General features: G+C 35.4%; 1 protein-coding gene across 2 annotated transcripts in view; it reads right to left on the bottom strand.

Annotated features, from left to right (window-relative positions):
* Positions 1-26,431, bottom strand: part of ADGRB3 (adhesion G protein-coupled receptor B3) — a 719,215-nt gene that overhangs the window by 30,273 nt on the left and 662,511 nt on the right. Inside the window, exons 22-27 of one of the 2 annotated variants that reach the window (XM_045843906.1) lie at positions 25,641-25,707; positions 23,108-23,193; positions 17,495-17,593; positions 16,982-17,153; positions 5,368-5,463; positions 3,181-3,220 (exon numbers count right to left, since the gene is read on the bottom strand). In XM_045843906.1, coding sequence (XP_045699862.1) covers positions 3,181-3,220; positions 5,368-5,463; positions 16,982-17,153; positions 17,495-17,593; positions 23,108-23,193; positions 25,641-25,707 — 560 coding nt within the window. The remainder of the gene's footprint in view (positions 1-3,180; positions 3,221-5,367; positions 5,464-16,981; positions 17,154-17,494; positions 17,594-23,107; positions 23,194-25,640; positions 25,708-26,431) is intronic. The other variant, XM_045843907.1, reaches the window with a different exon arrangement.

Genomic DNA, 26,431 nt, shown 5'->3' with positions numbered 1-26,431 from the left:
ACAAATGTGTTTCCCTATTACAAAAAAGACAAGCCTTCAAAATTATTTCAAAACATGCATCATTCATGTAGTATCTTTTATCTTTAAAGATACTGTAATTCTTGTGATAGGTCTCTTTAGACCCCCGAATCATGCTACATGTATGTGTTTTTTATTAGTCCACAATTTTGTTGTGACTTTTATACTAGAATAATTTAAGAGAGGTATTTCTAAATCTCTTAAAATATTAGATTGGTAACAAACTGTGGTTGGCAAGAACAATTTACATGAAAATATTAAAGAGCAAAGTATGTTAAAATAATACATTTAATATTTTAAATAAAGTACTTTTAAAAATCTCCATATTCATGGAAGAATACTTTTAATCCTTAACTGTATATAAATATTAATCCAAAATTTAAAGGCTAGTTATAACAACTTATCATATTGTATGAAGAACATATAATTTTATACCTTTATGAATATATTATAAACTATAAAAGAAATCTTAGTACTGAATATTGATTCATAATATGGATTTGTACAGGATTCATTTAGTTTTGTATAAGTGTTATAAGATTTATAGTTATAATCAGCACATTTTGATCAAATGACATAGCTATCTTTATTGAAAATTTGAGTATCTTAAATATTTGGGGAAAGATAATTCTTCTCATAAAATAGTGTCAACTCAATATGGAATAATGTCAGCCTCTTAGACTTGCTGAAAATGGATAAACAAAATGTGAATATACAACATAAAAAATCCACACCACCTACAAACAGAAATTTGAAGTGATAGGACTTTTGAGGGAAGTTATTCAAACTGTAGAAGGCAAAATGCAAACAAAACAAAAAACACACCTGAATAACTTACACAACCAGATATATACTTCACTTTTGGGAAAGTGAATTTCAACAAAACTTCGAGAAAAATTATTGAGTCCATGAATTGAGATTTATATTTGAATGTACCTCAATATGGACAGAAATCTCTTGGAAAACTTAGAGGCAAGTTCCTGATGAGCTCAGATAAAATGGGCACAGACAGAAAATGAAAACACTCAAAACAATCTTTTCTAATAACATAATGGTACTGGTCTGTATTAAGAATACTAAATCTCAGAATGCAGTGAATTCTGGAAAAAATAGGTAAATTAACACATAATTATAAAAATGAATACTTAAAACAAGATCACAGCTTGGATTGGGACGGGTTAATACAGTGGTTTTCCAGTGTTAGAATGCAACCGAATTATCTGGCTGGCAGGTAAAAATACTGATCACCAGCCCCACAGTAGGTCTCGGTAGAGCTGGAAAGTTTCCATTTCTAACAAGTTCCCAGGTAATGCTAACTCTGCTGATCTGGGGACCACACTTGGACAACCACTGGTTTAATATCAATAGCTGGTAAAAGAAAACAAAACTGCTCCCATTATGCTTCTTTATCACGGAGAACTGTAAAGAATGCACCCGAAAGATTAAGAAGAAAACTAAGTTGAAGGCTGGCCAGGAATTAAATAAATTCAGGCTTCCAGGCCCACACAAATCACACACCATCCTAGAGCACAGATGTGAAACCTGAGGCCATGGCTAGTGATCTTTGAGAATTATGGAAAGTGGGTGAAGCAAAGGAAAATATTTGATCAATTTTTCAAAAAGGGAAATGTAAACTTGAGAAACCAAACACTTTTAGCAATATTTTGTTAAATATTAAACAGGACAGGGTATTAAAACTCAAATAATGAGTTATTCTACTGCTCTGCTATGATGATACTCTACATGGAGTATTTTGATTGAATTCAGGAATGAGACTGTGAGATTATTCTCTCATATTCTTGTGATTATGACAACTCTGTGATGTCAGACTCTGAATAGATGTTTAAAGGTTATGAGTTGAATTTGAAAACTACACTCAGAGGGAGTCTGAATGTGGTAGGTGGGGGGTGCCTTACAGAGCAGGGTTCGGAACTCATTCTCATCCCATTTACTTCTTTTATTGAGAGTTTAGGTGAAGCTTTAGAAGGTATTCTAATTCAAACTTTCAATGGCCAATTTCAAATTAATAGAATGCTACTCTGAAACTGGTAAGAAATAGCAAATAGAGATAAGTGCGAAGTACAGACTTTTCTTCCAGGAGGAAAAAAACAAAACAAGAAATTAAATAGCAACAAAATGAACACAGCCTTTATATAACCTTAGACTTGGAAAGCCCTGACTGCTATTACAAAAAGTTTTAGAGATTTTTAGATGACAACTAGTTGACATTAGTATAGTATCAGCTGCTATGTAATCAGATGCAAATGTAGATAGCATAGTATCAGAGCCAACTGTGATAAGTGCTGGATACATATGTATACTTTGGTCACCATGCCTGCCTGGGAAAGTGCTATGAGCATGCATGAGGAAACATGGTTTGTTTAGACTTGAGAAGAAAGACTTAGATTAGGCAAAATGACATTTGCTCTCAAATATTGGGATGTTTTGATAGAGTAGCTATCCACTCTTGTTCTAGAAGGCAACAGTAAAACCAATGAATAAAAAGTAAAATAAGGCATATTTTTGTCCCGAAATAAAGGAGCATTTGAACAACAGGAATCATCCACAAAATGAAATGTAGTTTCCTTTAAAACTCTTGAGTCATCTATTCTTGGTGAGATCTTAGCCCCAGGCAGGAGGACAACCATCAGGGACAATGTCAATGGGACACTAGTACTACAAGGCAGGGTGTGCCACTGCTTTCTTCTTGTTTCCTCTAAAAGTAGAACAGCAGCAGCTATGGAACACATATACACAGTGTTATTTCATCCTTACAAGAACAACCCAATTTCCAGAGACCATGAAACTGAGGGTTCAGAGGTCCTAGACGGATGGGCATTAGACACCTGATGATCAGTAAATGGTGGAATGGGGAGGCTTATGTTTTCAAGTCAATGCTTTCCTGCTGTCACGGTGCTCCCAACAAACCCTTCTTAGTTTCTCATTCCTCACTTTCTCTGTCATTCCCTCCCCACTCCCATTCTGCTGTGACAGTACAGTATTTTTATTTGAAAGATTTTATTTATGAATAGAACCCTGAGTATTCTATTCACCACATAAATATGTGATGTGCAAACCATAGCATTTTCTTTAAAATCAAAATCCATGAAAAATGATTTAATATCTCTAATGATTACAGTTTCAAAATTCAAATATTCTTACCTGACCGACAAGCAATGTCTACATCCTTTTCAAAGTCTGTCTGTAACAAATAATAAGGTACAGAATCATCATTCAATACAGACATCAAGTAACTCTTACTAACCAGATTATCTGAAGCTTACAGATATCTGACCAGGTATTACCAGGTTATTGCTTTGTACAAAGAAATTTTCTTAAGGAATAATCCAATTGTCTTCAAGAGTATTTCTTAGAGACCAAATGTTGAATAAAATCAATGGGAACATGACACGCAATTTTGATAAGGCAATACAATACCCATTGTCATCTTCAAGGCCAGAATTTTAAGGAATTCCTTAAACCATAGCGAAAAAACTAAAATGGGCACTATTACGAATATACTTCAATAATGTCTTTGTTATTTGTATTTTTAAAGCATTCACTTTGCATATATTATTTATATGTAGTGTAATGCATGCAATGTAGTGTCTTATAATACAGCTCTGCCAAACCCTTAAACAGTCAAACCAGACTTTTCTAATGACTCATTTTCACTTAAATGTGACAAAAGGCTTTCAGGCTTAGGAATTAAAATTGAAGATGAAGCAATACTAATCTGGCCTAGAAGCAGCTTGAGTTTAGTTCCAGCCTCATGTTTTCCTCAAACTTCTATTTTAAACAAATCAGTTTATTTTTATAATGGTAAAATTAAATTAGACCAATATTTTAAATTCAAGAAATTAGTATTTGTCTTGTTTTTAATATGGAATTAATTATTCCTTCTGAAGTATTACTTAAATGTTACTAGCATATCATTTGGACTATTTTTATGTTGTCTAATCAAAAAAGCATTAATAAATCAAATGCAAGAACTATATGATTTCATTAATACATGGTATACAAAACAAAAAGCAACAAACTCATAAGACAGCATTCTGGTGGTTACCAGAAGGCAAGAGGGAGTGAGGATAGGACAAGAGAGTAAAGGGGGACAAGTATATGGTGATGGAAGATTAGACTTTGAGTGGTAAACACACAATGAAATATATATTATACAGTTGCACACCTAAAACTTACTTAATGTTATTAACCAATGTTACCCCCAATACATTTAATTTAAAAATATACAGGCCCCAGCAGCAGTTATGCCACTGAATGTGGTTGGCAGGGTACATGAATTTCTCGCATCAGATGGACAGCAATTTGAACATTTCACCTAAAATGTCACGTGGTGTGCTTGAGTGTGATGTTGTTATGTTACAGAATTACATGCTTATAATTTAGTAATAAAAGATTTTTATGTAATAAAACAGGGGCATTATTTGTGCCGGACCCTGTCAGGGGTATACAACCTGTGGCCCACGGGCCACATGCAGCTCAGGATGGTTTTGAATATGGCCCAACACAAAATTGTAAATTTAATTAAAACATAAGATTTTTTTTGAATTATGTGTCATAGTATATTTAATGTGTAGCCCAAGACAACTATTCTTCCAGTGTGGCCCAGAGACACCAAAAGGTTGAACACCCTTGTCTATATATTATAAAAATCCCTCTTGGTTTTAATGACACAGTTTAAAAATTATTTCTAAAATATACCAATGTAGTTATGCCTAAAGTACCCCTTAATCTCAACAATAGTCAGAGCTTATGTACAGTAACTGACTTTTACTGGAAGTGTGGCTACCCTTTTTAGTTTGGCACAGTTCTCATGGGAGGCTGCACATTGGAACCACCAATTCCTGGGTCCCAAACCAGAGATTCTGATCTCATTAGTCTGGAGAGTGGATTTTAATGTGCAACCAAGGCTGAGAACCACTGCTTTAAGACTAGAAGTACAGGTCCATAGTTCTCATCTGTAAACAAACAAGATTCTATAGACAGATTGTTATCCCTAACTTCATGCAAGGATGAAAATACTCTTTGGTGTAGCACAGAAGCCCGACACTTAATACGCCATGGGGCCAGTAACAGATCGTAGACTCCTAAGCAATCCAGGCAGAATAGTTGTCTGGCATCAGAGTTCTAAGTCTATTAATGAACTAAAGCCTAAGTCACTCAAAATGGGACATTGACACTACTTTGCATAAGCATGTTGTTGGTGGGGGAAAATGGAGACAACTGTATTTGAACAGCAATAAAATAAAGCCATTTATCATATCAAAAAATATTTATTTTTTTTGAGAAATCATAACTCAATCAACAATTGGAGGGAAAATAAAAACTTACCATGATTTGAGCATGCCCGTTAGGAAAAGAACTTGAAGAATCAGCATTGATTGGATCCTGACAGTTTCTCAGTCGGCATCTAAATGCATCTTGAACCTGTGAAAAAAAAAAAAGACAAATGTTAATTTCCTTCTCTCTTAGGAATGATTAGATAATGTCTACTGAGAAAGCAGTTATCACTGTTTTTATATAATCTGATACCCATTTTGTTTATTACCTAATGCAACTACTGGTGTACCTAGACTTTGCTCTGTGCCAAGGAAATTTATCACTTGTCACAATCTATAGAGGGAAGTGTTGGGAACTCCTCAGCTATCAAAATGGCTATGTCTGGCTCAACACTAATAAATCTTACCAGAAGGCAGATTTATTTCCACTGTTACAAACAATATGTGTCTTTCCAGGGGGATTTACTATTTGGTATGGACTGATCTTTATAACATCTCTACACATTGTGAAAAATGAGATTACTCAGTGATCTTACAACTGAAATAGATTTGGGAATTTTCCTTTTATGTCTACTGTAAGGGATCCTACTGGTGAGACTACTTCTTGTCTCCCTTTAGGTGCTACATGTCCTGACCTTAAAACACAGTAAAACAAAACGAGAACAAAATGGTTTTGTTTCTGATTGATTGCCTTAGGGGAGGGGATAAAAAGTCTCTTGGAAAAGCCAAACTTCCATAATATCCATTCACAATTGGATTCTGAGTAAAGAACAAACATATCACAAGGAAATTCGAAGAACATTATACCTTTTATTAAACAAGTGAATATACATAAATAGATGAATAACAAACACAGGATCCATAGTTATTCTGATCACATGATGCCTCCGCATCAGCGTGTCCTTTCCACTTTCTGTGGCTCATTAGGCTCCTAACAAGCTGTTGACAAACATCCTTACAAGCTTCTTATCTCAGCCAATGGCAAAGTCATTTTACTCATATTTTGTTTTCCTGACTCCACAATATTGACATTCTTCTTCTAGTTTATTATAATCTGTTTTACTGGGTTAAACGATGCATGGATGCAGTGGCATTTTGCCTGTTTTGCTGAAGCACCATTGGAGAGACTGCCAAGGTAAAACACAATGATGTTTACTTTAAAAAGCACTGATATAAAATATCCTAGCACTGTTTTGTTGTGAGATGTACATAGCGTATATGTTAGACAGAAAAAATCGGAGCCTCGCCCACACCAGCGTGGCTCAGTTGCATGGGCAGCATCCCACAAAACGAAAGATCGCTGGTTCCATTCTTGGCCAGGGCACATGCCTGGGTTTTGGGTTTGATCCCTGGTCAGGATGTGTATGAGGGGCAGCTGATCGATGTTTCTTTCTCTCTTTCTCCCTCCCTTCCCCTTTTTCTAAAAATAAATAAATAAAACCTTAAAAGAAACAGCATAGCCTATTAAGTTGTTTTCAGCTCCTCTCTCCCCTACCATAAGTCATTAGCAGTCTTGTTCCCAAATTGCAAGATGTGAAAAGTGACATGGCTAAATAGTTCAGTCAGGAGACTTTTGTCCACTTGCATTTCTCTACCTCACGTTCTTGTCCTGGTGATGAGGTCACAATAGAAGTAAACTAAGGGAGCTGTCTGACCTCTTTCCCATTCTTTGATTCTAATGTTTCTAAATCTGGGATTTCCTGGGGAAAAAAAGAATGAGGAGTTGCCTGATATGTAATATAGTAATAATAAAAAATTGATAATTAGCACTGTTTGCTATGCAGGAATTTGCACTGGGGAAACCACTCAGAAAGCATATATTTTTAGGAAAAAAACTCCTAAGAACCAATGTCAATAGAGAGGTACCTGCTAATTTTTTTCTTTGTGCCCTGAGATAATGTTAAAGCAAATTTATAAAGGGAGACAAATATGTTAGAAAATGTTGTCTTCTGAGAACTGTCACATAAAGACTGTTTTCTATTTCTGAATACTAGCATATATAAAATATAAAGGTGGCACTTGGTAATACCAAACATTAATTTAACTGGTGCTCACTAACCACTCTATTTTCAGACCTTCAGAGTGTAGCTGTCAAGGATAGTTTTGTCTCACAATAAAATATGCAAAAGCAACTTCTGTACGCTTCTTTTAAAAACCAACTATCTGATAGCTTGAAGGAAATACAAAAAACCCTATTTTTTTATATTACACATACATACAAATCAGTGTCTTAAACTACATACAAATCAGTGTCTTAAACTACCAAACTCCCAAATATGACAATGGACTAAGGGCATTTCTATACTGCAGAATGATGTCAACTTCATAAGTCAGTCTATGCTATTTAGAAGAAATATAAAGCAGAAAAGCATAAAAATCCTCTAGTAAATTCAAGGTCATTTTAATGGTAATGTAAATACCATAATTTAAGTGTTAGAAGTCTCTAATTCAGAAAAATTTGTGGGAGAAATTCCACTTATTCCAAATGCTGTTTTAAAAAATCTTAAAAATGTGTATATGCAATCTAGGTAGATTAACCTTAAATATTTGTCCAACACTATCAGAGAAGAATAATTAGATTAGATTTCACACTGCTGTTTCCTTATCCCAGAAAAAGGTGCTTCAGGCAAGACAGCACCAGGAAAGTGCATCTGTAGCTATTTAGAAACATTTTGAATTTCAGGGGAAAAGGGTGAAGGGATTGCAGGAACAAGTATAAAGACACATGGACAATAACAAGGTGGGGTGGAAGCAGGAGGGAGGTGGGGAGGGCTCGGCAGGGATGGGGGAAAAAGCAGAAAACTGTACTTGAACAACAATTTTTTTAAAAGCCAAAAAGAAAACACATTTTGATAATTGACTTTTGTATCAGGCAAATAGAGAGAGACATCTTTGGTCAATCAATGTGAATGGTACTAATGGAGAACAACTGAAAAAACTTTAAAAGTCTGTAAGAACTTTAATCCCAGGCAACAAGAAAATGCAGAAAACAAACACGTAAAGTCAGAGTGTAGATCTGGCTGTATCACCCTGAAATTAAAATCTGTGCCAAGGGTCATATTTATAATGCTGGACAATAACAGTCTTGGTGTCTTTCTTGCTTTGTGATTAAAATTAAAGAAAAATAATCATTAGAATAGTCAGATATTTATTATTTAAGCTCTTTAGGTTAATGATTTATGAATAATAAATCCTTTATTTCAGGTAACAATTTAAAATTTATTTTTAGATATTAAGTTCATTGTAACATTGCAATCACAGTGTTTTCAAAATTTATGTTAGAATAGTAAATGCAATTTTTAAATGGACCTGTCTTGAATCATTAAATATGTAACATAGATTATGGCACAATTAAAATCTAGACTGCAAAATTTCCTGTCTTTATAAAACTCTGCCATAAGTCTTTCACCCTGATTTATACCCAGACAGAGGATTAAAAAGTATGGGGGTAGGGGTGGGGAGTAGTAAAGAATATGTAAATAGCCTTGAAATGTTTAGGGAACTTCAAGGAACTCTAATGTAAAGTTGTGAAATGAAAAACAGAACGGCCAGAAACATCCTCAAAAATAAGGTGAGGTGGAAAGAATAAGCTGTCAAGGTTGTTTTCTGAAAGTATCTTACCAGAGCACCACTAAAGTTTCCCTGACTACTTCCTGCTAGGTGCTGGTCTAAAAATTCCAGAAAAAGCTATAAAACCTTTTATAATAGATGGATTCCTGGATGAGACATGAGTGCAAAGAGGTTTGCTAGGATGTGTCTTGCTCCTGTCTCTCTCCCACAGGGAGAGCTGTTTGGTTCAGCTCTGCAGCAGCTGCCTGAGGACTTCTCGGTTGGTCCTCGCTCTGAAGGCAGCTTGGCAGAGTGTGACTGAAAGCCTGTGCCAGCTTTGGAGATTGCTGGGGAAGAGCATGGGGTGCTGTTTGGCAGCCTTGCCATTGAGAGAATCATCTCAGGAAAGAGCTGCACTGTTTGAAAGGCTCTGTATTTAGCACCTAGTAGCTCAGACCTCAAATCTTCACCTTTTAAGAAGACAGTTTTACCTCCAGTTATTCTAGGATCACTTAAACACTAACCACCCCTCCCCTCCCCCACCGCAAAAAAAAGAGGAAGTTACATTCTTGAAAGAATTTGAGATTGTTATTGTTACTGGAGAAGTAAAGGGAGTTTCTTATTTATATGTTGTGTATTTTTTTTCATGACTCTAATGTCAACTATTGTTTCTGGATTCATATTTGAACAAATGCCTTGGTTCTTTCTAATCACATTAAATTTCATATAGAACATTCCAGATAACATTCCCAGATAACATTTCGCATACATGATCTGAAAGATGTAAAAGTATTTCTGTAGCACACAATCATTAAGTGAACAAGTAAGATTGTTCTCAATTTTATGTGTATTTTGCCAAGTGACATAAGCAACACAAATGACTTCACATTATTAAAATATTGCCTGACTTCTCTGATAAGGAAATAAACAGAAATGGTTCGCCATTTGCTATAGATTGAAGAAAAAATATGGACTTCTGTCCCGAATTTCAGTCCTAATGACTTTCTATTGGAACCCTCCAACACCTAAAGGATCTTCCACTCAGTCTAAAAATTGTTTTTTCCTTTTTGCATCAGTTTTGGGGGGCAGATGCCATTCCCAGATAACATTTCGCATACATGATGTGAAAGATGTAACAGCATTTCTGTAGCACACAAGTGAGAAAAAAAGGGAAGTTACCCGCCAACCACTACCACCCATGCCTTCACAGAAAATATTTCATGGTAGCCTCATGCCATTCACTTTGAGGCAAAAAATAAAAATTCATGACCTCTTATTTCTTAGATTTACCTTTTAAAATGGAGGGTTTTTTTTTTTAGCAGATCAAGCATTTAGAATTTTAAACATTAAAATATTTATTTTTAAAGAGAGAGGGAAAGGGAGGGAATGAAATTATCAGTGAGAACGAGAAACATTGATAGGTTGTCTTGTATGTTGGGAACAAGGAAATTAAGAACTAAATTTTAACCTTAATAGACAAGAACCACATTGTAGCTGAAAAGAAATGATAAAAGAGACAGAGTACAGTTAAAACAAACATCCTGTGTCTGGCAGACGCTCTCCCCTGGGTAGGCTAGATAAGCAGTGCTTTGTAGTTTTTAATGAGAAAATAGGAACCTAGCTAGCTAGAGCCAGGAGATTACTAGGTTAATGAACAAACATCCTGCCTTTCCGCCTTATGCAAGAATGCTTGGTTTGAAATTCCCGCGCGCGGTCTTTGTAAACGAATTACTAACTGCCAAATCTGCTTCTGTATAATGCTTGCTTGCCCGCCCATATATAAGAACGTAGTTGTAAGCGCTCGGCGCGGCTCTCGTTTGCAGATCCTTGTGGGCACTGTGTCACTGGACACTCCGAGAGTTCGCCCCTGCGCAGGTTAAACTTGGGCAATAAAGTAACATCTTTGATACCCTGAAAGTCTCCGATATTTGTTCTCGAGTTTGCTGGATGCTACATTGTACACGCCCTGACCCCCGGGATGAGTCTGCAACCTAGGCGTGTGCCCTGCTCAGGAATCAAACCTGAGACCTTGCACTCTGTGGGATGACACCCAACCAACCAAGTCACATCAGTCAGGGCTCTTAAATTTATTTTAGACCTTTGTTTAAGACATATTCAACTCCTGCCACTAGTTTAACCAAGTTGCAAAGCAGAACTTAGGGTTCTGAAAGGAAAGTGAAGTGGGATGGCAAGGGGCTCGGAATTCTGGGTGATAGCAAGCTACGGTTGGACACTACCTGGCAGACATGCCAGAGTTTGCCAGCCTCTGCCATGAACTCTGTGTCTCAGTTTGTTCACAGGGCCATTGTATTCATCTGATTATATGATCTTGTTAAGCTCCTAAACCTCTGAATGAATTCAGAGAACCACACGTGCAGGTTAAGACAGATGCAAATGTTTATGATAGAATTGCCATGATGCTCAAGTCAGGAAAACCTAATGTGGAAAAAGAGGAAGGATTTATATTCCCCTGCGTAAGAAATGGGATGGCTTTGGGCCAAAGGAGTTTGGTGACTTTTGGAAAAGTACACAGGATTATGAACTTATCCACCTTGCTTGTGTCATGTCTGTGTCCTATGTAAAGGTGCCTGTTCTAGTAAAGGCCAGCTTTATAGTGGTAAATTTAGCCATTCTCCCATTTCCAGATACACATCCTAATGTATTCAAAACAAAACAGAACAAAACAAAATCTGTAAAACCTTTTAAATCTTTACAGCCATATTTCTTTTTGACCCTTCAGTTCAGCCTGAAAAAGATAAAGCTCTTAGCAATCCACTCCATTCTCCTTTAAAGCCTTGTTCATACACAACTTTCTTCTGAGCAAGCTAAAAACATTAGGATGAGTACCATAACCCTCCCACCTTGAGCCACTCACTCTTTATAATCTATTGAACTTCCTTCATGACAGCACTCACAGTGGCCTCTCACCATGGCAACTAAATATCCAAACAAGAAAGCTTTAAAACATTGCTTAATCAATACTCAAATGTCATCAGTATTGTCTTTCTCTTGATGCTGCAGTTATAGCCATTAAAAATCACTCTATGTCCAGAATTATATCACCTGCTTTATGCCTTCAGGTGCCCCAGGTGGCCCCAGAGAAAAATGAAGTTTCTATGATTCACCATAAACTCCATTCTGTGGAATACACGTGCCCAGTAACCACTCTTCATCTGCCTCTACTTGAAACTTCCACTTCCCAATTCTCCACAGCATCATGCCCCTCCTTTCCAGGACCTATTTATTACATGTGTGAAGTCTGTCACCTACTCCCTCATCTTCAATGACCAAGTGAAAGTCCTGCCCACTCCTTATTAAGGGATAAAACCTTTCACTGTAACTAGCCCTACCTATGCAAATAGTTAAGCTCCGACTTTCATGCAATTCTCCTTCTGCACTGTATCATTTGCAATATGACCTCTTTTTAAATTGCTTTCTAGTTATTTCACCAGTATTGTCTTCATTAACTTTTTAAAAAATGTTTTACTTGTGAAGAATATTGAGTTTAGATAAGATAGTTAAGGAGGCTTGTCTGTTTTATAATTCACTGACATGTGTTTGTAAATTATTTAATTTATCTATACTCTTTATAGAAATGAAAACCAAATGGGAAATTGGCAAAAAATAAAAATAAAAGTAAATGGTACAGGCAAGTGGGAGAAAGAAAGAAAAATCTGCTCATGTTTATTTTAAGTGTTTTGCTACAAAATAGCTTTATGGGTTTGGATGAAGATCTGGGACTGCATCTTGTGCAGCCTGGACCTCCTGCCAGTGCTGGGGAAGGAGATGAGAGGGGCTGGCCCTGCCACCGATTGTACACAACAGCCACAGGGTCCTCAAAGGGGGATACAACAAAATTACCCATTTCAGCATTTTCCTTTTTCCCCTCCATGTAGTGAAAGGGGTTATTGTAGTTTATTTTGGTCACAATCGTGTTATTTCCCCCCTCTGACATCAAATTGTAAGACTGTCTTAAAGCCAGGCACAGCCAGAGACGGGAGAGATGAGAAGAATGTGCAGGCAACAAGAAAGTGGTTTCCTAGCAACAGAAACTAGTTCAAAGATTTCTTAACTCCCTTGTAGTTTGAATTTCCATAGCAATGTGGAGAACAGTAAATAGTAAATGTCCTCGTGTGCTTAATGCAAATGAACTCTAATCAGGAAGTGACTGGTCAATGAAGGAAAGCATCTATATGCTACTCGATTCATTCTTACCAGGTATTTCACATACTAGACTGAGATCGAGGATTTACTACTAAAAGTGATGTGTTGTGATAAATCAGTCTAATTTTTAAAAAAAATTCTTATTGCCTCTTTTGTTTTCTCTTTTGTCAGAGGCATCTACCAAAGTAATTTAAAAGAGAAAGGTGCTCCAGAAGAAGAAACCATATTTTCAAATATACAAATTTTTATGAAATTTAATTATTAAGATGTCAGCTCTAGAGGTCACAATAAATTGTTAAGCAAATAATAAACTTGTTTTTTTTTTAAAGTGGACTGTAATGGAGTTCACAGTACCAGAGTGATTTCTCCCTTCCTTCCTGACTTGAAATAATTTTGGTTATAAAATTGAACCACTAAAAGCAAAGGCACTATCAAATAAATTAAGCCCCAAACATATGACATTTAAAATGGCACAGTTAGAGTATTTAATTTCTTCTGTCCTTCTTAAACAGCAAGGCTACGTTCCTTCCCTGTGCATATCCACCTCTTTCACAGGAAGATCACAAAAGCAAATATGGGTAAAGCCATTTGAACTCACCTTGGAACAATCATTAAAGACTAAAAACAACCAAATATGTTAGTGTGTATCAAAAATAAATACCGTATCTTGCCATGTGTAATGTGCACCCACGTTTTTGGGCATGTTATACATGGGATTATTAAACCCATTATCATACCCATAACATGTAATCATTATACCATGTATAACATGCATCTTTATTTTTCCCTCAAAAATTTGGGCAAAAAAGTGCTCATTACATGTGGCAAAATACAGCAGATCTTTGGCTGTGTGGCTCAGTTGGTTGGAGAAGTGCCCCATTCACCAAAAGATTGCAGGTTTGATTTCCACTCAGGGCACGTATCAAGATTGTGGGTTCCATCTACTTGGGGCTCTAAGTGGGGGAAATCAATTGCTGTTTTTCTTTCTCTCTCAAATCAATAAATATATATCCTTGGGTGAGGATTTTTTAAAAAGTTAAAAAATACACAGAAATGTGTATATCTCTTATCCAGTCTCTAAATTTAAAATGATATTTCTTATATACTTTTAAGGAAAAAATCCATATAAATTTTCTTGAATTATTGTGAAGAAAATATTTTAAAGTGAAATAAGCAGTGAAGATAATACTGTATCCTTACTGCTTAGTAAGGGGCTTCTATAGCTATCAAGTACATTAATAGATGGGAGTCATTAGCCAACATTTTACAGGTAGCTACTTAGTTACTTTGCTCTGGTGTACTTTTGTGGAATGTTCTATTCATAGGAGACACCAAGGACATGGGAAAATGCTTCTGTTCTCCTGGGTTGTGGTAAGTGTTAGGGAAGTGTAATCACAAGTAATTTGAGGTAGACCCATTGCTAGTGTCAGGCAATGTACATTTACAAGTTCAAAAAGATTTCTGTGAACCCAAAGAGGCCTCCTTATGATAAGGTCCTTGGAATTTACAATTCTAAAGAAGACTCATTTGGTTTTTAAGTAATAATTTCCTCTGAGGAAATGTGACAGAGACTTGCCTTATAATTCAAATCTCTGTGTACTTATGTCTAAGGTTCAATGGGAGAATATTGGATATTTAGTTTTTTATTTCAGTGTTGGAATGAAAGTGAGTTATGACACTACTACTAATTTATAAGCTATAGAATTATTCAATTTGAACTAATCATTGCAAATGCAACAATAACAGGGCCAATAACCATAATTTTACTTCCCAATAATACAGAAAACATATTTACAGACACCTATTTTAGCAGAAGCATTTATCATATGACTTAATTTAATTATCCTTAAATCATGTTTTCACAGTTATCAGTCCAATTAGCAAGTATAAAAATAGTTTTGATAGAAATAAATATTTGTGAATATTTTTCTTCATGTAAGCAGCAAAAATTTGATAATAAGCCATCAAAATGTCACTTTTTAAACCTGAATGTTTTGATCATAGTCTAATGCTATCTTGAAAGCTATTTCTTGTTTTTTTTAATCCTCTCCTGAGAATATAGTGGGGGAGAGAGAGAGAGATAAATGTGAGGGAAACGATAATCTGTTGCCTCCTGCACTCATCCCTACTGGGAATTGAACCCACAACCTTTTGGTGTTCAGGATGATGCTCTACCAGCTCAGCCACCTAGCCAGGTGAAAGCTCATTTCTGAAGAAAAACTGAGACTTGCTGAGACTTACTTAGAGATGGGACACTTTTCTCCTCTTTAACACCTAAAGTACTAATATCTTTGGAAAACTGCATGTAGATATATCATGTATCTTGCTTAAAACCCACACCATTCATCCTTAAGTTGTCAAAAGTGCATATCATGTGTATACTCAGAACAGTTTTGTTAAACATATTAGAGATAATATGAATACAAAAGACCCATATAAAAGTTATAGTTGGAGAACATACAGCCTAAATTATTTGATTTCCTCTTAAATTTTATTTAACATTGGTCTATAAAGAATTTGATGCTTGGGCCTTGGCCGGCGTGGTTCAGTGTATTGATTGAGTTCTGGCCTGCAAACTGAAAAGTCTCTGTTTCAGTTCCTGGTCAGGACACATGCCCGGGCTGCGGGCTGGGTCACTGGTTGGCAGGGCATGTGAGAGGCAGCTGATAGCTACTTTTCTCTCTCCCTTCCCCTGTCTCTAAAAATAAATAAATAAGTAAAAATCTTTTAAAAAAGAATTTGATACTTGGAAGATTTTTAATGCTGGTAGAAATTTGTGATAAGGAAAAAGCCAAGCTTGGCAAGTGTGAATTAGAACAAATTTTTAAAATGATGAGATAACCTCTTTTTGCAATGTGAAGTCATTATCTTTTTGTTTTCATTATTTTTCAGCATATAATGTTCTTAGAATACACATATGGGTTTACTGCTGCCATCTGTATCATACTAAAGTAGCCCAGAAATATTGTCTTCCCCATCTGGTAAATGAGGTGAAAAAACAAACAAACAAAAAAAACCCTTTGGTTACCTTCACACATCACTGCAAAACCATGTACAATTATTAGCATGGCACTGTGTCATTGTGTGTTTTGGTTACCACCATCCCCACAGTAAATGCTAAAGTGACTCATAAGCCTTGTAAATATTGTGTCAGTGCCTGCAAGCACTCTGAATAATTTTTGCACTGATTGGAAAATAATACTTGATCTGTCAATAAGTCAAGGCTGAAATCAATCGCTGTTCTGGATGGTTTTGGTGCAAGTTAGTGTCTCAGCTTTGAAGGATCACCTCTTTCCCTCACTGCTGACAATAACTTCAGTTATGTTCTGGAGAAATGCTGTCATTATAGCTTACAATTCTTCCCTATCATGCTCTACTGTGCACTTTTCTTGTATTTTCTGAGCATAAATATCCACATCCAAATCATCTTTACAGTAACCTGATCCTCAACTTAGTATAGAGACCAAAGAACTGTTTATTAGTCTTCAACATTTCCATCTCAATATAAATTAGTTAAGTATGTGGGACTGGGGATATGCTGTGTACAGATGCACAAGTTAGGGAATGGGTTTAAGAAATATTACACTATGTTTATGAACTGTACCTTTTATAAATATGGCACCTTACCCTCTTATCCACCAGTTTTTCTAACAGACTTATCTATACATGTGACTCCATCACAGTTTCCCTTGCTCCTATTCTCCCTGGTTCTTGGCACTTCTGACTGGGTTTTCCCTTGTGCAGTCCAACATGTTTTAATTCATCACTCCCATAGTCCAAGGAGCCCTCTTGAACTTTGCCTTAGAACTTCATTTTAGCTTTTGACTCCCAAATGATTGTCTTTAGAGAAGACTAGCTTTAATCTGAAGATCATGATACTAAAAGATATTTGTTAACAAGGAGATACTCTACTAGGCGTCATTTGTCTCTCTCACAAGAATTATATTGTTTACCTCTCTCCGAAGAATGCAGTGGACCATGACTATCACAAAGCCTTGCAATGAATCAAACACAGCGAAAAGTATTTGAAACAGTATGGAGCGTTTGTCCGTCATGGCCAGTACCGCAGACATCCACGTCAGAGCCAGAAGGGGCAGAACCACACAGGAGCTCCAAAGGGACGCCCTGTTAAGAGACAGAGAGAGTGACATTAAAAAGCTGTGTATCACTCTCCAGGCAGTATCACTCTCCAGGCAGTAGCCAAACCCCCCTTCAACAAAGCATTCTTTTATGTGGCACCAAGATCATTAACTTGGAAACCACAAAACAGATAAACATTTGATAGTCTTAGTCTTATTTATTTTTATAGACAATCCCATAATAGTTACAAAGGCAGTTGTCAATTACAAATATTTAAGTATTCTCTTAACTCTAATATTAGCAAACACGATTTTTTCCATCATAGCATTTTCTCACATGCACTGTAAAAGATTTGTAACAAGAAGATGTAAATGATTGGGACTAACATGGCGTTACTGGCGGTGGTGGCTGACAAAGCTGTTGTTGAAACTACTCCACACTTGGCACATTTGAGCGTCAAACCGCTATGAGGCTCACTCATCTGACTGCAAACAAACAGAACACCCACAAAAAGAACAAAAAATTGAATTGTCACCAAAAAAAGTTGCTGCTGCAAGTTAGCTTTTAAAATACGATTTCATGCAGAAAAGTATATAAAAAATGAATGTTCTAGGCCGTTTTAAAGATACATTTCCACTACACATTATTTTTGTAACATTTACCTTTTAATAATTTGGACCTTTGTTGCATGCGAAGCACATTTCCGTCATTTATACCATAAATGGCCCTTGTGTCTGCAGACCAAAGTTGCCAATACACTGAGTTAAACATAAGCATGTGTTTGTGTAGACATACAGTGAAAACCCTTTATTCAGACCCCTGGTGAACAAGTAAGGACTCCCAGCTTCAGAGATTTTCATTGTCATTTGCAAAAGGCATGTAATACCAATTAAAACCTTTTGAAATGTAGATATGTATCTCAGAAGTACAATATAGAAAGATACCTATTTTAGGTCTTTAGCCATTTGTAAAAGGTATAGCCTTTGTCTCAAAATACTTATATTTTGAAATTTCTTATAGCATCCATGTACTGTCTGTATTTTAGGATGATCTGAATATAGGGATTGATGAAATTTGATGAAATATTAGTTGATAATAAAACGAGTGATAACTTTCTGCCCTAATAACACACATTTAACATAATCTTTTAGTTTAAAACATTAAATAAGTTTAAAATATTTTCTCTGAATATTTGTCACAGGCACCATCTAATAGCATTTATATAATCTCTTCTAGTCTAGAGAATTTTGCAGGAAAATTTGTATTCAAATAATTCAAGTTCTATCTACTATATTATAGAAAGCAAAGTAATACCATATAGAAAAACTTCATTTGCTTTAGAAAAGAGTTTTTGAAAAAGTACTGTTTTATTAGAACACAATCCTTTCAGGGAAAAACAAGAAGAAATTGTTGGAATTAAAAGTCAAAACACCTTGAAATAATGTCCTGTGGTGTACTTCTCTCATCCATTGCCATGCGGTGTTTACATCTAAAATATGTTTGCCCGGTGGGTTTTTTGATTAATACTACTATAGTGGAGTTACATTATCATGCGTGTAATAAAAGTGGCAGAATCATAAGAGGCTCATAATTCAGAATCTCTGGTACCTTTTAAAGAAGTACGCACTTTTGTGAATAGTGCTTGGGTGGGATGATACACCTGAAAACTATTAAGTTAAGTAGATTAATATGTAGACACCACGAGGAAAATCAAAGCTTTTAGAGTTAGATGTGGGGATGGGGAATATAATATTAAATCATTCCCTTTACTAGTTCAACCCAGGACATATGCACTAGCTGCATCTGTCTGATATTTTCAAAATAACCGTTAACCAATATACTTTCCACTGTGGTTCATGAATGCCTCAGTGGGCTGCCAATGTGTTTGAAATTACTCCCAAATGAGTATGTGGACCAGCAATCTCCACAGTAGCTGAATGTCATATATACATACCCAAGTCCAAAGACTCTAATTTAGTGGGACACAGGTATCAGTGTTTTTTAAAATTCCAAAGATTATTCTGAGAACAAACAGGAATGCACATCTCTGCCCTAACTATTCATTTGAGGGTCTTCAACCTTGTTACATTCCACTAGATTAATATTAAAATGCATGCCTTAGTCATTTATTGTTTCCTTTATCACAGAAAATAGGCTACTTGGTGTTTGTGCTTCAAATAAGAATGTGGTTTTCTCAATGTGAAGGACACCATGCCTCTAGGCTCTAAAATAAGATTGAAAAGCTAAAGATTACTAAAAATAATTTTGGTTCCTAATATAAGTATTTTAGTCCTGAAAAAAGTAATTTGAATAAATATGGGCTTTTCTAAAAACATATCTTAAGACAGTATTTAAAATGCTCATTTCTTGTTGTTTGGATTTATTTGACACTGGCTAAAAGGCCTACACATGCTTCCTTAGTCAGAGCTGCTGAAAACTGTGCCTGACAGTCCTGGTTGGCCACCCTTGGAACTCTGTCATCAGCAGTGAATAGAGCAGAGGACAGATTTCCCAGAGAGAGATCGAGGATTTTTCCCTACTTTTCATGGCCACTGTGGATATTAATGTATTATGTAGAATGCATAGTCTAGATGCTACATTGAGTTGCTGCAATGGAAAATAAACTCTTGTTTCTTTGTTATAAGGGAAATTATATTTATAAAACAAAAAGTGCTAATACTTAAAAGAAAAATAAGTTCAGATGTAACCAGTACCCACTTGGTCACCAGAGTCTATACATGGGTCATTTCACTACTCTGTCCAGGTTGTTCTGGTCAGTCCTAGTGTGTGTAAGGTGGGGAGGGTCTTCAAGTCTACAAGTTCTAGTTCCCTCCCCAATTTCCTTTTTCTTCTCCTTAGGAAAAAAAAGTTTTTTTGTTTTATTGGTTTACTGATACTATAAAAATTGTCTGGAAAGAAAATATGCCACCTTCCTTTGCAAAAATTTCATGAGATTTGTACAAGGTCCTGGTATAGTAGTCCCCTTAGTTTCAGGTAGATCAGGTAAAGCAGTTTAAAATACATAGTAGATAGAAAGTCCCACTGCAGCAAAAGAGAGAAAATGAAATATTCTGTCTGAGGGTTCTAAAAAGACACATGCCATTTTATCTTGTTTTCATTCTTTCCAATTATCATTTCATAATAAGGCAATATGTTGATATTATAATAAATTAGAAAATATATTATTTTCTAATATATTTTATATATTAGAAAATTTTAATTTAGTTTGGGAATTAAAAAACTTGTCAAGCTATTATATTATTTATCAAATAGTCATCACTTACCATATTTTCAGACTATAAGACATACAACCCCCTCCAAATTTGGGAAGAATGATGGTTGTTAATGCTGCTGTTGAGTTCTGTTTCTATTTACATTGGTGAAATATTATGTTATACATGTTATTAAATATTTTACCACATTTTTTGCCTCAAAATATTTTTCCTATTTTCCTCCTCTAAAATCTAGGTGTGTCTTAAGGTCTGAAAAAGATGGTATTTGTTTTAAATGTTTACTGAACATAAACTATATTTTTTGCAGTTTCTAATAATTGGTCATAAAAAGAAGAAAGGGGACAAAGAAACAAAAAAATGGGAAGAGGAATGTCTTGGTACTTTGATTCCTAATATTTCAAAAGAAATGCTTGATATGTATGTACATTCAAACCACCTGCAATGGTCAATATTTATAAGTAGGAAGATCACTTGTTACGTTAATCAGTTAGCTTAGCTTCCTGCTTAATGTTTCTTTAGTTAGGTCTGATTTTTAAGACTTCTTCACTGAAGTCTTTATTACTGCCCTCAGTGCTTTCTTTGTAAAGTAAAATTAGCTTCAAATACTCCCATCTTCTAAAAGGCTTCTTTCAATCACACTTTGGAATAGAGAGCAGGCTTCAATCTACACATACTTAAGCTAAAACAGCATTTTATATTATAGATAATTTTTATCCTAGAATCATTAATTTGTTAATAGTTAGACAGTAATCCGTATTGTGCCTTTAATGCCCTTTCTATTTCTTTATCAGTGGTCTTTGCACCAGAAAAACACTGCTTGATTTAGTTTGATCAGGGAAGCAGATGTAACTTCTTATCATATTTTTAGAAATAGAGGTTTTAAAATTAATATGTACATTGAAATAGCTAATTTATAATTTCATAAAGTGACAGTATTATTATTTCTTTCTCCTAAGCCCATGTCACCTCTTACAAAGAGCTATGTGAATCAAACTGGATATTACATATAAAATAACTAAATGAGAAAAATACTGACCGCAAATTTAAATAATGTACCCTTAGCATTATACTCATTCTGATTATCTCATCTCTTTTTCTGACCTCAGTGTTATGAATAGTGGAATCACAGAAGTGTGATTAATAGAAGTCAGGGTCCTTTAAAAATAACCCATGCAGCTTGGCTTAATCATTTGACTCAGCACAGCAACAGCCACCATTTGTTAAGAGAAAGTTCACTATTTGCTAGATACTCTAAGGAATGCGTTACATACATTATAGTTCATGTGCTCTATTTTGAGGGAAGAGTCATCATCCTCATTTTACAAGTGAGAAGACTTAGCTGCAGAAAGAGTAAGTTACCTGCCTAAATTCCTACACACACACTGCTAGAAAACTGCAGAGCTGGATATTGAGCATAGCTTTTTTTTTATCTTCAAAGCTTTATCCTAACCACTAACTTCACTGTGCCCCAATTAGAAAAATATATATGCAAGTTTATACCTATAGTGGCAGAACTGAGTTTCCATACCCAGTACTCAGTATGACTGATTTAGTCTTACATCATTGATCTAGACAGAAATAACTAAAGCATTTGCTCCAATTCCAACCATATGTGGCAGACTAACAAGAGTGATAATGTGAAAGCTTTAAGTTCAATGGTATAGAAATCTCGGTGTCTGTACAGGTTCAACTCTTTGTCTATTTAAAGATGCTATGGAGACTCATCTGAAGTGAAAAAAGATTCTCTAAAAGGAAAGTGATTCTCCACTCAGAAAGGAACTTCCAATGATGTTTCCATTACACCAACTGCAGTTCTGATGTTTGATGTGAATGGTGTCAAATTTTTATAGTGAAAACTATTAAACCTATTCCTTTACTATGGGGAAAAAAAAATACCTGAACTATCTTATCACTACATAGATTGTAAAAACACAAAGTACCTAAAATTCTCACCAGTTGGTTACCAATACTATAACTTTTAAATAATACCATGAACGATTTAAGAAATTAGTACAACTGTAGGGTAGGTTTTGAATGAAGGTATAGTTAAAGAAAAAACTACAAGTTTTATAAAGCATTCATATTTCATTCAAGCTTCTAAAAATTTTTATGATGAAATACTTTTAAAAAGCTGCTATCAATCTGTTTATAAAATGTCATTAGATATGGTGATACTATAACAACAGTAAAATGCTTTTCTAAATTTTATAAATGGGTAAAATGTGCAAGTAAAAATTATAAATAACATTTTGTAGGAAGTTATAGTGAAAAAAAGTCACACAGAATGAGAATATATAAGAAGTGTTTCATACATGATTATTTCAAGAATTTTTCTGATATATTCAAGTAATCAAAGAAAATGCAGTATTTTCTCCCTACTGAGGTTTGCTTGTCCCATTTCAGTTGTGCCTCATACTGGCCTTATGTTCCATATACCTTCTGTCCTCTGGGACCCAAACTAGTGGGGTTTGAAAACCCTCACCAAAGACAAGTATTTTAAGTCTAGGTTTCACATTTAATCTTCTTACCTTACAAACAGGCTATATACACAAAACCAGATTTTCTTAATGGTCTGTTTAATTTTTAGAATTTGGCTACATGACTTGCGAACAGTACATTGGAAACTTGAATGGCAGACTCGGCCAGACACACTGGTTCATCAATAACAAAATTCAAGGCACAGTCAAATGCAGTCAATGATGATCTGAAATTGCAGCATGGGATTCACTTGTAAAGAACCTTCAAAGTCCACCAATTGCAGCTTACCCGGCTCTGTGTTTGAGCTTTTTATCTAGGATCCCATCTCTGGAAACAAGTTTATTAAATACCAAAATGCCAATCACCATGTTGACCTGTCAAACAGAAACAAAGGTTGACCTTTCAATGATATTGAAGGGAATCAGTCTCTGTTCCTCCTGAAAACCCTCTTCATTTATTTACAACCACCATAGAATTAAAGACTCACAATAGTAGTGACAGGAAGCACTTCTCAACTATTTATAAGTGCATAAAGGAATATGGAACAATTTAACAGCGGTGTGTTACTTTAAAGTTTTAAAGTTCATTAAGTACATTTGATTTCCATGTTTCGCAGTTAACACTGAGAAAATTAATGTTCAATTGCCTAACTTTCAAATGGTGCCATATTATGCCAATCTGACATTCTGAGTCACCCTTGAATAAAGTCAATCGGCTAAATGAGTTTTACCCTATGTCTGAGAGTCAAAAGATTTTGAGTCTCCGCAGTGTGAGGCTGGAGTGAGTCCTGGCTGTCAGAGGTGCTCAAGATTTGTCCTTGCCCCAGCAGGGAGAACAGAATGCCTAGTTTCCTCCTGCTGTGTGGCTCTTGCTGCTGTGGGGTGGGAACATTTTGATGCACCATGTTTTTCTAGACAAAGGGGAAAGCCTATTCAACTCACCACAAACCTTTAAAAGAGGGACACTAACACCACTTCTTACAATGTGCTCTATTGAACACTGCTTAGCATTTTCTAAGACCCTTATTCTCACTTAAAAGGATTTAAATAAAGGTAAAATGAAAATCTCACATATTTTTTTTCCTCAAGCAAAATTGTAAAAAGCTGCAGAGGTAACTGTGGTCTATTTGTAGCAGCTCATTATGATGAGTGCCCACAGTTCTCTAACCTACTCATACTTCCTGATAAAGGAATCCAGTCCGTTATTGAAACCCAGATAATCAACGAAAATATTTCTTCTTTTTTGCTTTCTGCCCCTTACCCTCCATAATCAACAGAATCTTGGTGCTCTCCCAATGCTAATTAGTGAAGGCTACACTGAAACTAGATTTTCACAGGCAGAATAACTAGTTAAGGAAATAAACAAAAATCCCACTTCTCTCAATACACTTTGACCAGATGAAACATAAAGTTGAAATCTGTTTAATTACTGGTATAAGGAAGATCCAAGGCACCTGTTAGGTAGGGGCCCAATGTCACTCTTAATAGCTTCCTGACAAGATACCATTTAAACAAGAGACTGATCTTCATTCATACTTGTCATTATTTGAACTAAGAGAAAAAGTGTATTTCATGATTCTATTAATCTACAATTTAATCATAAGGAGATTCATCACTCCAAAAACCATACTTTGCTCTTTCAATAATACATATACTCTTTGTTTCTTCATTTTAGGGTTGTATGTGTATTAACCTAGTAATTTAGCCTAGGAAATAACTCAATTGATTAAATAAAAATTCAATGCAACCAAAGTGTATCTAGTAGTTTGTTTTCCTGTACCCTTCTTTAACATTCATGCCTCAGTTTGATTTCTCTGGTGAAACTTTAATAGTTTTTGATCTTTGTTATTGTTATAGTTTAGAGGACAGCAAACTTTAAAGGAAGAAAAATTCACATCGAGTTACTGAGAAAGGTGTTGCTAGCTCCCAATTTATTGAATGAGTTGTTCAAGAAACTTTCCAGTTAGAAATCTAACTGCATAGCGATATGGATCTTTTGTATTTCATTCAAACCATTTCTTTACTCCCTTACATTTTCCAAAGATTTATTGGACAAGAAAAAAATTGTGATCAATAAATTCAGAGAAAAAAAGGCAAATTCGTAGGAAATTTTCATGTTCCTATAATTAAGCACGCATAGGAATTATTTTATGATTCCAGAAAGAAACAGTTAATCCTTATGCACAACATATGGCAGACATTCTCAACTGGGTGTGATATTTTTACACCCAGGGAACACTGGGAAATGTCTGGAGACATTTCTAATTTTTACAACTGGAATCTAGTAGGTAGAGGCCAGAGATGTTGCTGAACAACCTAAAATACACTGTACAGCCGCCCGCCCGCGCCCCCCCCCCAGCCCCCCAACAAAGAAATGGCAGGCCCAAAGTATCTGCAGAACTGAGGCTGGGAACTTTGATATAGGGATATACATTTCCTCATTGATACTTGGTAGCAACAGCATTTATTAAGATTAAGAGATCTTATTACCTATGTAGCTCATACAGAATAGTGTAAAGGTGACATGATCATAGATGATGACATTCTATAAAAGAATTTCTTAAAACTTCACCAATGTGAAATTACTGTAAGAGAAATCCCACTCTCACATTTAATTTTCGTCAGTCTTCAACCTAAGAATATTTTAGAGTAATAAAGGACTGAATGGCAGTTGATATTCAAAATTAAGTAATAATTCATAGAACTTTAACATTTCAACAAATACAAAACTGTTACTCTAATTGAAACAAAGTGGTCTTTTCTTTGCTAAGAAAACAAACTAAGTTGATTTCAAAGCAAACAACATTTTTTTCAACGTTTACCAGAACAACAGCGGCAGCAGGTCCAACAAAAGCGTAGAGTAATCCTCCTTCAAGAGAGAGCCAGCAGCTGAAAGTGAAATCAGATAAAAACTAACAAAAATTAGCTATGTGTTAAACCACAAAAGTGGGTTACAAAGAACTTGAGTCATGCACTTAGCCTTAAGAGTTTTGGCACATTTCAAAGCTTTGTAATATAAAAAAAAATGTATAGAAGATGTGGAGGAAGCTAAAATTAGAGTTCATGAGAGAGAAATACTATAATGAGAATACCTTGCACGAAAAAGGAACCTTTTATTATACAGCCTTTCAGGTAGTTAAAACATTTTAGATAAATTACTTTTGCAATAAGATTTTTATATTGACTTTCAGTACAAAGGTGACTGTTAAGTTTTACAAATGCTGCTTGTATCCATTATAGAATTTTTCAAATATACTTTTAAGCAAGAACAGTGTGTTTTTAGAGTGTTAGACATGCCATTTACTTAGTCTTCCTTGAGGTCATTGAGATACTGGGAGAAATTATTTAAAAGACATCATTGCAGCAAATAGATAATTTAGTTTGCATGCTTTGTTTCTTCTAGCTTTACTTTTCCTCCATACCACTAAGAAAATTCACTAAAGATAGGCTTTTGATTACTAAAGTAACCACGAGAGGCAGGTTTGCATTGATAGGGACATGGCAACCCATTTATGTAAAAACATTCATTCTCTGGCAGCACAGGGGCAGGGAGAGGCATGAGGCTCTTTATGCGAGGCTTTGCATGGTGGTTCATCTGCACAAGCAGAGTCCA

The sequence above is a fragment of the Phyllostomus hastatus genome, unplaced genomic scaffold, assembly GCF_019186645.2.
Source record: "Phyllostomus hastatus isolate PE091 unplaced genomic scaffold, TTU_PhHast_1.1 phas_contig_40, whole genome shotgun sequence".
Lineage (NCBI taxonomy): Eukaryota > Metazoa > Chordata > Mammalia > Chiroptera > Phyllostomidae > Phyllostomus > Phyllostomus hastatus.
The sequence above is the reverse complement of the archived record's forward strand: the minus strand, read 5'-3'. Positions and strand labels throughout refer to the sequence as shown.